General features: G+C 29.3%; 4 protein-coding genes across 4 annotated transcripts; all 4 read left to right on the top strand.

Moving 5' to 3' along the window:
* Positions 1-20: 20 nt before the first annotated feature.
* On the top strand, positions 21-1,612 carry T551_03072 (uncharacterized protein; the record flags this gene model as incomplete). Its single annotated transcript, XM_018375335.1, has 4 exons — positions 21-32; positions 77-685; positions 736-1,275; positions 1,328-1,612. 4 exons carry the CDS (start codon positions 21-23, stop codon positions 1,610-1,612), a joined length of 1,446 nt encoding a protein of 481 aa, XP_018228543.1.
* Positions 1,613-2,116: 504 nt separating this feature from the next.
* On the top strand, positions 2,117-7,205 carry T551_03071 (bifunctional ATP-dependent DNA helicase/ssDNA endodeoxyribonuclease DNA2; the record flags this gene model as incomplete). Its single annotated transcript, XM_018375334.1, has 16 exons — positions 2,117-2,228; positions 2,270-2,325; positions 2,364-3,446; positions 3,503-3,583; positions 3,625-4,107; positions 4,149-4,419; positions 4,460-4,659; positions 4,715-4,908; positions 4,951-5,546; positions 5,595-5,788; positions 5,831-5,952; positions 5,996-6,134; positions 6,179-6,477; positions 6,526-6,625; positions 6,672-6,869; positions 6,909-7,205. The coding sequence occupies 16 exons, from the start codon at positions 2,117-2,119 to the stop codon at positions 7,203-7,205; spliced, it is 4,425 nt and encodes a 1,474-aa protein (XP_018228542.1).
* A 135-nt stretch (positions 7,206-7,340) lies between these two features.
* On the top strand, positions 7,341-8,748 carry T551_03070 (DNA repair protein rhp51; the record flags this gene model as incomplete). Its single annotated transcript, XM_018375333.1, has 9 exons — positions 7,341-7,433; positions 7,475-7,551; positions 7,598-7,665; positions 7,714-7,916; positions 7,968-8,176; positions 8,219-8,348; positions 8,397-8,492; positions 8,540-8,568; positions 8,622-8,748. 9 exons carry the CDS (start codon positions 7,341-7,343, stop codon positions 8,746-8,748), a joined length of 1,032 nt encoding a protein of 343 aa, XP_018228541.1.
* A 401-nt stretch (positions 8,749-9,149) lies between these two features.
* On the top strand, positions 9,150-12,945 carry T551_03069 (uncharacterized protein; the record flags this gene model as incomplete). The annotated part of the gene is made up of 7 exons (XM_018375332.1): positions 9,150-9,747; positions 9,798-11,924; positions 11,969-12,150; positions 12,189-12,301; positions 12,344-12,552; positions 12,593-12,802; positions 12,842-12,945. The coding sequence occupies 7 exons, from the start codon at positions 9,150-9,152 to the stop codon at positions 12,943-12,945; spliced, it is 3,543 nt and encodes a 1,180-aa protein (XP_018228540.1).
* Positions 12,946-12,991: the final 46 nt, after the last annotated feature.

The following is a 12,991-nucleotide window of genomic DNA, read 5'->3' as shown; positions in this document are numbered from 1 at the left end:
CGGTTGGGCGCGAAAAGACGATGAACGCAGCGGTAAGATGTTTATGTATACATAGATTCACAGCTAATTACAACAGCGGCGCATAACACGCCAAACAGCGTTGTCCAGTGTCAACGACGAGAATAAGTTGCATGGTCAAGCAACACGGGTAAAGTTAACATCGACACAAAGCTCAGAAAGTCATGCAAAGCCATGGACAGTTGCAACACGAAAAAGAGCAGCTCTGGGAGATGTGAGCAATGTAAATAATAAGGAGAATATGGTTTCAAAGACTAAAACTCAACCACTTAACACAAAAGCACGTGTAGTCACGAAGCCCACAGTACCAGTACTTCAAACGAAAGAATCAACGCAATTGATCCAGCCTGTACAGACCGCAGAAACTATGCAATTGGTCCAATCAGTTCAGCCGATACCTTTGGTGGATCCACATGTTGAAGAAACTACAAGGAAACGGAGAACTTCAAAAGTTCTCAAAGAACAAAAGCAACCAGTTGGAGTGAAACAAACACAGGCAAGCAAGAAAGTGCGCGTTGAAAGCCTTTCGAATACAGCTACAGATATGGTAGTGGATGCGACAGTACCATCACAAGATTGGGATGATTTAGATGCAGATGACGCTCATGATCCACTGATGGTTTCGGAATATGTTGAGGAAATTATGAACTACATGAGAGAATTAGAGGTTTGTAATGGAAGTTATTAAGAAAAGACTTGATTAATATTTTGGACTAGGTATTAACTCTTCCTTTACCAGATTATATGGATCGGCAGAAAGAACTTCAATGGAAAATGAGAGGGATTTTAGTAGATTGGTTGATTGAGGTTCATGCAAAGTTTCGGCTTCTTCCAGAAACGTTATTTCTCTCAGTTAATATTATTGACCGGTTTTTATCTTTACGTGTATGTTCTCTTCCCAAACTTCAGTTGGTAGGCATAACTGCTCTCTTTATTGCCGCAAAATACGAAGAAGTAATGTGCCCATCCATAAAGAACTTTATATATATGGCAGATGGTGGTTATACAAATGAGGAAATCCTTAAAGCTGAACAATATGTTTTACAAGTGCTTGGATATGACATGTCATATCCGAATCCTATGAATTTTCTAAGAAGAGTATCAAAGGCAGATAATTATGATATTCAGACGCGTACTGTAGCAAAGTATCTTATAGAAATAAGTCTTCTTGATCATCGGTTTTTACCATTTGTTCCATCTAATATTGCAGCATCAGGCATTTATTTGGCAAGGATTATGGTTACTGGTGGTGATTGGGTAAGGCTTTTACTCTTTTTGCATCAGTATTTTCTTTATTAATTGTGTTTAGAATGCAAATTTAATACATTACTCAGGTTATAAGGAATCAGATTTAATGCCTTGTTCTAAAATGATGTTGGATTATCTTTCACGTTCAGTTGTAAAACATGAGGCATTTTTCAAAAAATATGCAAGTAAGAAGTTTATGAAAGCTAGCTTATTTGTTCGTGATTGGGTTAAAAAGCATTATAATGTTGAAGATAATATGCGGTTGAATGGTATTTCTTTAGACCATGACATTCATGAACCAAATGAGAAGCACGAGGGGGTAGACGACGACGAAGTATCCGTATAGTTGCATGTTTTAGATACATATCTATTTTATACTAGTATATTCTTTATTATGATTTGGATAAAAAAAATATTTACTCAGTTTCTGAAAATAACAATTTACGACTTTTAGAGGGCTTGGAGACGATACAGTTAACTACAACATGGACTACGGATGATTCACTGTTTACACATCAAGATGCCTTTTAATATATCTTTTGCTGCATCTTTTATGTATTTTTCTTAGATTATCAAATACACCGTAGAACTTATCGCTCAACTGCATTTGTCATTGTGATCACAAATAGATTAATGGACATAATTAATAATAAAAACAGGTTTTCTGAATACCCTATTCTATTCTATTTATTTTTTTATTTTTTTTCTTAATCCATATATATTTTTTTCCTACTTGTTCTTGATATGATGTTTGCACACTCATTTGCGCTACTTCATTGTTTCTATTGTTGTTTTGCTATGCATCTATAATGCATCTATAATGCATTTATAACTTGTTTATACTAGAAAAATGGAAATTAATGCATCAGATACATCAGATAATCCAGATAATCCCTCCAATACTGACAATGAACGAGTAATGTGGAAAATGAGTCCCATTAAGGAGTCTCCGTGTTCAGCTCGTAAGTTAACAAGATTCTAAGGCTAATATTAACTTTTAAAGGCCCTTCAGACTCTTTATTTGCTTTATTTATGCAACAAAACAGCTCAGAAGACAAGGTTTATTCATACTGTTCTATACCGGCTAACATTTACAGCTTGATAAAGGACTGGATCCGACTGTTGAGCTTTGGAGTCGCTGCAAGACAGCGTATAATACAGAAAATATTAAATACTGTGGACCAGCAACGCCAGTGCAGCGCCGGGTTTCAGTACAACGCCGGAGAGCACATACTGCTCAGAGAAAACACAATATAAGAGAAATGTATAGAGAAAATAAAGATTTTTCAACACAATCATCAGTAACACGGCTTGTTGATGCATTACGTATGCTTTTACCGGACCCATTAAGTGTTGAGAATGGAGTACATGCACAAGAAAGTAGAGTATATACACAGGATCTACAATTGAAGGAGACAGAAAATAATACAGAGGGAGAATGTATGGAAAATCACAAAAAAATTGCAGTAGAATGGCTTTCAGATGATCTTTTAGATGATATAGAGGATTTAGAAGCGTTATCAGAATTATCGGATGAACAGATAGATCAAGATGCAGCTAATATATCTATAAATAAAGAAAACGCAGTTTCTAAGGATTCTGAAAAGCATTCTGTATCCAGAGAAGATTTTCAAAGAAACTTTCAAGACGATAAACTAAATTCTGTAGTAAAAGAGTCATATAATAGTTTTTTTGGTAAAAATCTAACAAATAATGATGGATCAAGAAAAAAAGATGAATATTTAGAAAAAGATTCTATTTCAAATACAATAGCTGAAACAACACATACTTATGATGATCTTTGTCCGACAAAAAAGATGGTTTTTTCTCCTGAAAATAATACGTTTAAGTCATCAACAGTTACAGAAAAGATACCTTTAGAAGCGAAAAAAATACACAAAAATGTAATAGAATTGCCTGAAAATAAATCTTTTCATGAAAATGACAATATTTATACGTCTTTTTCTGACGATATGTTAGACGCATCTTTTGCAGACGATGTATTAGATGAAGAAATAGAAGCAGTTTTATCTGTCTTGGATACATGTCAAGAACCATGTCTCGATCCAGCTCAAGTGCTTGCAAATACTGGTAAAGACTCGTTTTTGACAGATGACTTAGTCTTTGATAAAAATAAAAAAGATTTTATAAAGCCATTTAATCCATGTAAAAATGAAGTGGTATAAATATTTTTATCCTTAAAATTGTAATTTTTCTTTTAATTATTTTAATATAGAACGATTTATTTGTAAGTTATAGGGTTTGTGATGTAAAAGAACAATGGATTGACTCTCATGAATATAAAGGATTTCAAAAGGTTTTTGCATGTTTGATTTTTTTTTTTTTTAAATAGAATAGGTAATTTTTTTGGAGCAAGATAATCGAATAATTCAACTAAGACAAGATTGGTTTTTTACTCCTGTTGAAATAGGCGATGATTTGTATCTTCATGGACAATATGATGAAAATGGTATTTGCATTGTAGATAATTCTCATTATCTTGTCATTTTGAATCCAGATTATTTGATATCATGTACATCTATTGCTAATTCTTATTCATGTATTAGAAAAACAATTATTCAGGAAAAAGTAAAAATAATAGGTGATATATCAAAAAGTCAAGTTTATGGGAAAATATTACACTGTTTATTTCAATTATGCCTTCAAAATAGTAACTTTAGTTTATCTTTTTTAAAAGAAAAAACACAGCATCTAATATTGAGTAATTTGGAGTCTTTGGATGAAATAGGGGAAAATATAGAAAGTGCAATGGAGTATATTTGTCAAAGGTTTTCTAATTTACAAGAATGGGCATCTAGATATTTTCTAAATATGCCTGGAGTATATTGATTTTGTTTTTATCTTTCTTTAAAAATATTTAGGAAAATTCACGTGTAACGACTCATCAATTGAAACAATGTAGTTCATCTTTTATATCTATTAGTAAATTGCTGAAAATTGAGGAACATATTTGGTCTCCTAAATATGGACTAAAAGGAAGTATTGATGCGACCGTTCAAATAGCACTTAAATCAGGACCAGATTTACAATACTTAATAGCACCTTTTGAATTAAAAACAGGAAATAATACAAAATCTATGGAGCATCGAGCACAAACGATTCTTTACACACTTCTATTATCTCAACATTATGGTAAATAATTAATATTTTTCTTTGTTTATTAATTTTATAGATATAAACGTTAATTTTGGAATATTATTTTACTTAGAGAAAGGAGAAACTATTCAAGTTTTTGCTGTTCATAATGAAATCCGTGGACTTATTATTACCAGAAACAATATCGCAAAATATCTTAAAAATTATCAAAATTTACCATGTATGCTTAAAAACACATTTACTTGCAAAAGATGTCCAGTACGTGAGCCATGCTTTGTTTTTCATAAGTTAAGTTAATCATTATACATATAGATAATTCTAATTTGTATAGGCTAATGAGTCTGGAACAGGGGATACAAGCGGATTAGGAAATTACTTTGATGAAAAAACGAACGATATAACTCCTGAATATCGTTCATTTTTTCAACATTGGAGTTCTATGTTATCTAAGGAAGAAAATGAAACATTTCGTTTTAGAAAAGAATTATGGAGTATCACTAGTAAAAAAAGAGAAGAATATGGAAGGTATATATAAACATTACATTTTCTATTAGCTAAATTCTTAAGATGTTTGAGTAATCTTAAAATTAAAAAATGCCACTTTATATCTAATAAACAAGAAATGTTAGAAAATATTAATTGTTATACATATACTTTAGAAAAACATTGCATTTCTTCAAATGATAATTCTTTTCTTGATTCTGAGATAAGCTATGGTGATTATATTATTGTTTCTGATGAAAGTGGGCATTTTGCTCTTGCGAATGGAAGTGTTATTGAAATAGAATTAGCATCAATTACCATCTCTGTGAATAAACAATTACATAGTCCAAAAAGCATCTTAAAGAATCTTAATATTCGAAATAGCCAAGTATCTGAAAACTTTTCTATATCTAATACCTTTAAAAATAATTTTTATCTAATAGAAAATGATGAAAGTGTATTATATCGTATTGATAAAGATGAACTTAAAAATGGAATCTCATTAGCAAGAGACAATTTAACAAAATTATTATATTTGAAACATGAAGAACGTAGAAGGGAATTAATTATAAACTTATCTTCACCAAAATTTAATTTAAATTTTACTGATTTTCTTAATATACCTAGTTATGAAGAATTAAATGATAGTCAAAAAGCTGCAATTTTTAAAGTGATGACAGGTATAAAGCGTTTAAATTTTTAATATTATTTTGCCTAAAAGTTATTAGCTTTAGATTATGCGCTTATTTTAGGTATGCCTGGAACAGGAAAAAGTACAACTATTGCTTGTCTAATTCAGATTTTAATTGCAAATAATAAAACTGTTTTATTAACATCCTATACGCATTCAGCTATTGATAATATTTTGTTGAAATTAGATGTTAAAAAAGAGAATGTTTTAAGACTAGGTTCAATTGAAAAAGTATTGAATTTAATATACTATTATTTTTTTTAACATAAAAAGATACATCCAAACGTTAAAGAAAAAGTTATTACTCAAGAATATATTGTTGATAATTCAGAATCATTTCAATTGAAATATATTAAACCATCTATTGTTGCTACTACATGTTTGGGTATTACACAGTAAGTTATAATACACTTTTGTTGGTTATAATATAATTATTAGCTCAATTTTTTCAAAAAGAACATTTGATTACTGTATTATTGATGAGGCATCTCAAATAGTTTTACCTATATGTATTGGCCCTTTGCGTTTTACAGAGAAATTTGTCCTTGTTGGTGATCATTATCAATTACCACCTTTGGTAAAGATTTTAGTTATCTATCTTTTTTATTAATTATAATCAAGATGCGAAGTATTGATACAGCTGATCAAGACATGAAAACTAGTCTTTTTAAACATCTTTCAGATGCAAATCCTATCGCTATTGTAAATCTTGAGTATCAATATAGGATGAATAAAGATATTATGCTTCTTTCTAACACATTAATTTACAATGGAAAACTAAAATGTGGAGATGAAAAAACTGCATGTAAATTTCTGGAATATGGAGATTTTTATATATTGGATAAATTACATTCGAAAAAGAATTGCGAATATATATGTAATATAAATGAATGTTGGATTAAAAAAATACTTGAACCAGGGTAATAAATTTTGTTTTAAAAATAGGGCAAAAATTAAATATAAACAAGGCTTTCAGTAATATTTGCAAATACAGATTATGTCCCTGCCCCTGAATCTAGGAAAGGAGATAGAATACAAAATGATATTGAAGTTGAGCTTTTGAAACAAGTATGTTTAATAAAATATAGATTTATTTAAGTTAATTTTATTAAAGATTGTTATTTGTCTTTTAAGTCAAGGCGTTTCTGAATCAAGAATTGCTGTTTTGTCTGTATATAGATCTCAAATCAAATTAATTCGTTATTTTCTTAAATATTTTAAAACAATAGAAATTGATACTGTTGATAGTTTTCAAGGACGGGATAAAGATTGCATCATAATTTCATTTGTCAGATCTAACAGTAAAAATAAGGTTTTTTCTTTTTTTTTCTTATTTTTTTAATTTCAAAAGATAGAAGGGCTTTTACGTGACTGGAGAAGACTAAACGTAGCGTTTACAAGAGCAAAATCTAAATTAATTTTTTTCGGATCAAAATCTACTTTAAAACTAATTGGAATATTTGGTTTATTCTTTAATCTTTTAGCAGATAAACAATGGATTTATGACCTACCAGAAAATGCACATCTTCTACATAATTTGGATTCACTAGTGATACCCAAACAAACAAATATTCAAGAATCACACGAAAAACAAACGTATCTCAAAAGAAAATGTCCAATTTTGAAGACAATTGCACATGCTTTATAATCTTTTTAAAAATAATTTTATATCTCTGAATTAGATGTCACGTGATACGCGTTGCGAGATTCATCATTTCTTGGAAACCATGTAACGACAGCTTAACACGAAGAGGAAACGCGCTAAATATTAAATATAAAAAAAATGACACCAGATGAAGCATCAGTAGAAGATAATATACAAGACGAAGTTGAAGAAGATGTTGTTTGTGGACCAACTCCATTATCTAAACTTGAAGTATTAATATTCGTATGATAAATATTGGTAAACATATCTAGGGCAATGGTATTTCAGCATCGGATATTAAACGGATTATTGAAGCTGGATATAACACTGTAGAGGCAATTGCATATACGTAGATTTTCTTAAAATTTAAATTGGATATTTTTTAAGAAAATTAGACCTAAACGTGCTATTTTGTTGATAAAAGGTATATCGGAAGCAAAAGCGGATAAACTGCTTTCTGAAGGTACATATAAGGGTTAGGGAAGTAGAAGCTTATTATATATAATTGTAGCCTCCAAGTTAGTTCCTATGGGGTTTACTACAGCTACAGAATTTCATCAAAGAAGAAGTGAATTGATTTCAATTACAACAGGATCAAAGCAGTTGGATACGCTTCTTGCAGGGGGTATTGAAACTGGATCAATTACTGAAATATTTGGGGAATTTCGTACAGGAAAAAGCCAAATATGCCATACGTTAGCAGTAACGTGTCAAGTAAATATAATTTAGATAAAAAGATTAAGATAAATTAACTCTTGGTAATAGCTTCCTATTGATATGGGAGGTGGTGAAGGGAAATGCCTTTACATTGATACAGAAGGAACGTTTAGGCCTACGCGACTTTTGGCTGTTGCAGATCGATATGGTCTTAATGGAGAAGAAGTTTTAGATAATGTTGCTTATGCCAGAGCATATAATGCCGATCATCAGTTGCAGCTTCTTGGACAAGCAGCGAATATGATGGCAGAGTCCAGGTTATTTCATAAGATTGAAAAATATATTTAATACTTTATTAGATTTTCGCTTCTTATTGTGGATAGTGCCACATCTTTATACCGTACCGACTTTGCAGGCAGAGGCGAACTATCCGCTCGTCAAATGCATCTTGCAAAATTTTTGAGAACATTACAACGTCTTGCAGATGAGGTAGGTTTAAGTTTTTTGATTAAAAATTTTCATTGAGAATATTTTTAGTATGGTATTGCGGTTGTAATTACCAACCAAGTAGTTGCTCAAGTCGACGGGAATGCTTCAATGTTTAATCCAGATCCTAAGAAACCTATAGGAGGAGTAAAAATGACTTAAGGGTTTTAAAGCTGTATATTAATTGTTTTTAGAATATTATTGCACATTCATCAACAACAAGGTAATCCATTCTTTGGTTTTTTTATAAACTATAAAAATCTCATATTTTTAAAGATTATCCTTACGAAAAGGAAGAGGAGAACAACGTATTTGTAAAATTTATGATTCTCCTTGTTTAGCAGAAGCAGATGCAGTATTTGCAATTACAAATGGAGGAGTAGATGATCCAATTGATGCTTAGTATGTTGGTAAAGATTTATATTTTATATTTGAATATTTTGGCACTTGTATATTAAAATGTGTCATATGATTTATGATTCATAAAAATATTTAATTTCAGAAATGCACTAATTAATTTTATGAAAACGTGAAGAAAAAGGAAAGACAGTGTAAGTGTGGCTATTTTTTTCTTTTTTCATTCATTCGATATTTATTCTCTTAATGAGACTTTGTAAAACACTGTATTTAATTCCATTAGTCTAATACATTATTCATCTTCATTTTAATTAAAACTATTTACTGGGATCCTCAAATTTGCAGAAATTGAAATTTATTTCAATTTATTTAGCTCATCTTCATTTATTTTTTACTTAGTTTAACGATATATAAAAGTCCAACGCCTTTCTCAACGTATTTTGAATTATGAAATTAGAAAGTTGGTTGAAAGAGACATCTATACCAGTAGATCAGCTTTTACAACGTAAAAAAATAGACCTTAATGTATTTCGAGTTGAAGGAGATGAAGATGAAATTGAAGAAGTTCCAATTGATCCAGAAAATTATTATTCAAAAGCATTTTTAGCATCTCAAAGTTCGATTTTTATAAGAAAGAAAGGAAGATTTTTAAGTAAAATTTTATGGAGAATAGTCTACAAAAATATTCTTGAACTTATTCCTGTTGAAACATGTGATCTGGACATTTTTTCGGGGGTAAACTTATGTATTTTTTTTCCATCGAGTATTAAGTCATATGGCATTGTTTTTATAGATGAAGAGGATGTGGATGAATTTAAAGTGCATGTTTTGACCCAGCAGAATTTCTTTTATACTCTTCGTTTTACATCGGCACATTTTAATGGACAATGTAGATTTATTGAGAATACATTTGATTGGTGTTTTGTATATCGGTCGTGCTATTTTGATGTTAGAATGCCTCATTTTTTTGTATCTATTACATCAAGGAAGGTAGTTTTTGCTTTGAAAGATGGAGGTCTTCTTATGTTTGAACAAAATGATCAAAGTATGTATAATATTAATACTTGTAAAAACTGTTGATTGTTGTATTTGTAGATGAATATATAGAAATTCCTTTTAGTGATGGAAACTATCTTTCTTCTTTTAAAGGAATGTTTTTATGGGGAATATCTAAAAATGATAAATTATCTTCTAATTTAATTATTTCTATGGATGTATCTCTTATGTATTCTCTTCTTTTTACAATTAGTTTGGATGGAAAATTAAAAGTATGGTCTTTAGACCGAAGAAGTCTTTTAAAAACATATAATGCATGGAGTGATCAAAAAATATTTGATCCACAACCAAGATGTTTAATTTCAATTTTAGAGAAACCTTCATTTCAAGGATATAAATTTTATTTATTAACATTTACTTCACTTATAGAATCAGGATTTATTTTGTGGGGAGGGACTCATTCTGAAACAACATTTACTGGTTTAATTAGTCTAACTTCTCATACACATTTACAGATGCGTTTACGTCCTCCAACTAACAATTCCGTATGGGTGGTTCTGAAGTTTACTATTTCTAGTAAATTTGCTAAAGATGAAAATGATTTGCAAAATAATACAAAATCTGGATTAGTCATTTGGGTTCTATGGAAAAGTAATACAAGTTCTATTATTCAGTACATGATAATTGATCCTCTTAATCCAACATTCACAAATGAAGAATGGAATATATTAATTCCTGCACACAAGTTTTTATCAAAAAAGATATCTCCATCAGTTATTTTTGAAACAAGTCCTTATGATGTATCAGAATATTGGTATCGAAAAATTTCAACACCTGGACAATTTTCTTTAGTAACAATAAGAACAGCATTGGAAATATATCAGTATAAAAATCATTCGAAAAATTATAGATATAACAATAGAAGAAATGTATCTTTTAATTCTCTACAAGAAATGAAAGACTCAGTATATAAAGAAATAAATATGATCATTACTCTTCAGCGTGATCCTTATAATGGGTTATTACTTTTTGATAAATATAGACAAGAACTTAATGCTGAATGGATTCGATTTTTACGATTATGTACAGAACTTGAAGAATTAGGTTCTGAGCCTCTTGATCTTATTTGTGATTCAACAACAAATTGTGTTTTTGTTGTAAAAGCAAATTCTGTTGGAATAATAAATAAATGTATTTCTTCAGAAGTTATATATTATCATTGTTTAAATAAAAAAAGAGATGATCCTAGATTTCAAAAATGGTGTAGTTCAAAAGGCAATTTAATATATTCTCATATTGGGAATGATACAACACGTTTTGATATAGCACAATTATTTTTCATTAGCAACAAATTTTTGGATGATTTTTCTGATATACAAATGTTATTTATTAAACAAGTATTAGAAGAAGAAATTAAACAGAAACATTCGTTTTCTATTGGAGATAGAATTTGGATTCTTTCTGATAGAATATTTGCTCAACAAATCGAGGCATCTAAAATAGATGATATTAATATGATTTTTAATGATATTTCAGATCCTATACTTGCAATGACAATATTGCTTAGATGTCTAATTAACGACAAATGTTTCCAGTTAAATATTTATGTAAAACAAAGATCAGCATTAAGCTTAAATATGGTAACTTTATCAATTCATCAAGCTACATATATATATTATGATATTTTACTACGAATGTTATTAATTTTAGTTTTTATTGGATGTTATAATAATAATATGCAAAAGCTTACTGGCTTTTACCAATTATTTAATGACTATCTCAGCGAATTTAGAGAATGTTGTTGTATTCGTGAATGTTGCTCACATCTTTTAAATAAAATAGATGAGACACTTATATCAAATAATATAAGTAATCAATATCATGATATAAAAACAGTCAACAAAAGTATTGAAAGACTTTATGGATTCGAATCAACATTAAGATTCTTTTTACGTGAATTTTATATTTTTAAAGAACTAAAGATCAATGAAATGGAAGAGCTTATTCATAGTTCTCGTGTTTTAGGCATATTTAAAGACGGTTATGAAATGTCTTTTTGTACTGCAGCATTATTATTTCAGTTTAAATACTTATCAGAAGCGATGGAAATTGTATCTTGGATATCATTTATGCCTCTTGGTATCTATTTAAAAGCAAGAATATTTTTAGGTTTAAGAATGTTAGAAAAATCTTCAGCGCTTTTTAAAAAAGCATCAGTTGGAATATGTATAACTGTACTTTAATAAATATATTATATTTATAAATATTAGGTACATATATAACTCATGCAACTGATATTATTTTGAATGTTTTAAAAAGTTTCGGGATTTCATTTATTTCTAACGATTTATATTTATATTTTATACATGTAGCAGATATTTATTACCAGGATGCATTATATCTTTATTCGGCAGAATTTTATGAAGAAGCTAGAAAAGTAGGATTAGAAAAGGTATGTTTTTATATTTTATATTTATTTAATAAAAATAGTTGAATTCTACTGAGAAAGAAGATCTTTATAGTAAAATGTTTCAAGCATATATTGACGCTAAAATGTATGATAATGCATATTTGACCCTTTTACAACTTCAATCTTATGAGAAGTAGAATCTTTAACTGTTTCGAGTTTATATTAATCATTATAGTAAATGTGATTCACTCTACAAATTAGTTGATATGATGTGTGGAGAAAATCTTTCTGAAAGACTTTGTGAATATTCTTTTCTTGGATTGAGTGATGAATTTGATTCAATTTTATATTTTAGAGCCCAAAATATGATAGACGTTAGAACTAGTCCATGTTATCATAAAATATTATATTCATGGAGAGTAAAACAAGGAAATTTTCAAGGAGGTAAAATGATTATTTTTCATCTCTTTACTTATTTTCAAAGCGGCGTCTATTATGTATCATCGATTACAAAAACTAAGAAGTAGTTCTTTAATCAAAGGTGCGGGAAATCAAGAGCAAATTGATATTGTTGAAGGATATCTTGCTCTTCTTTCTGCATTATCTTGTGTTGATGCGAGTAATTCATGGATTCTTTACCCAGATATTAAATCAACTTACCATTCTGATAAGAAAATAAAATACTCTCATTCTGGTAAGTTTTTTCTTGTATTTAATAATTACTAATTTACAGAAAAAGATGAAATAAAACAAAGACAGATCTTAGATATAACTGCAATTAGAAAAGAATATACGCAGGAATTAAAGCGTATGCAATTTATGCTCGACAGTATTTAACATAAAACATCCAAAATCAATAAATACAAAAAACTGATAACAATAA

This window comes from Pneumocystis jirovecii (assembly GCF_001477535.1).
Source record: "Pneumocystis jirovecii RU7 chromosome Unknown supercont1.14, whole genome shotgun sequence".
NCBI classification, from domain to species: Eukaryota; Fungi; Ascomycota; class Pneumocystomycetes; order Pneumocystales; family Pneumocystaceae; genus Pneumocystis; species Pneumocystis jirovecii.
The sequence above is the reverse complement of the archived record's forward strand: the minus strand, read 5'-3'. Positions and strand labels throughout refer to the sequence as shown.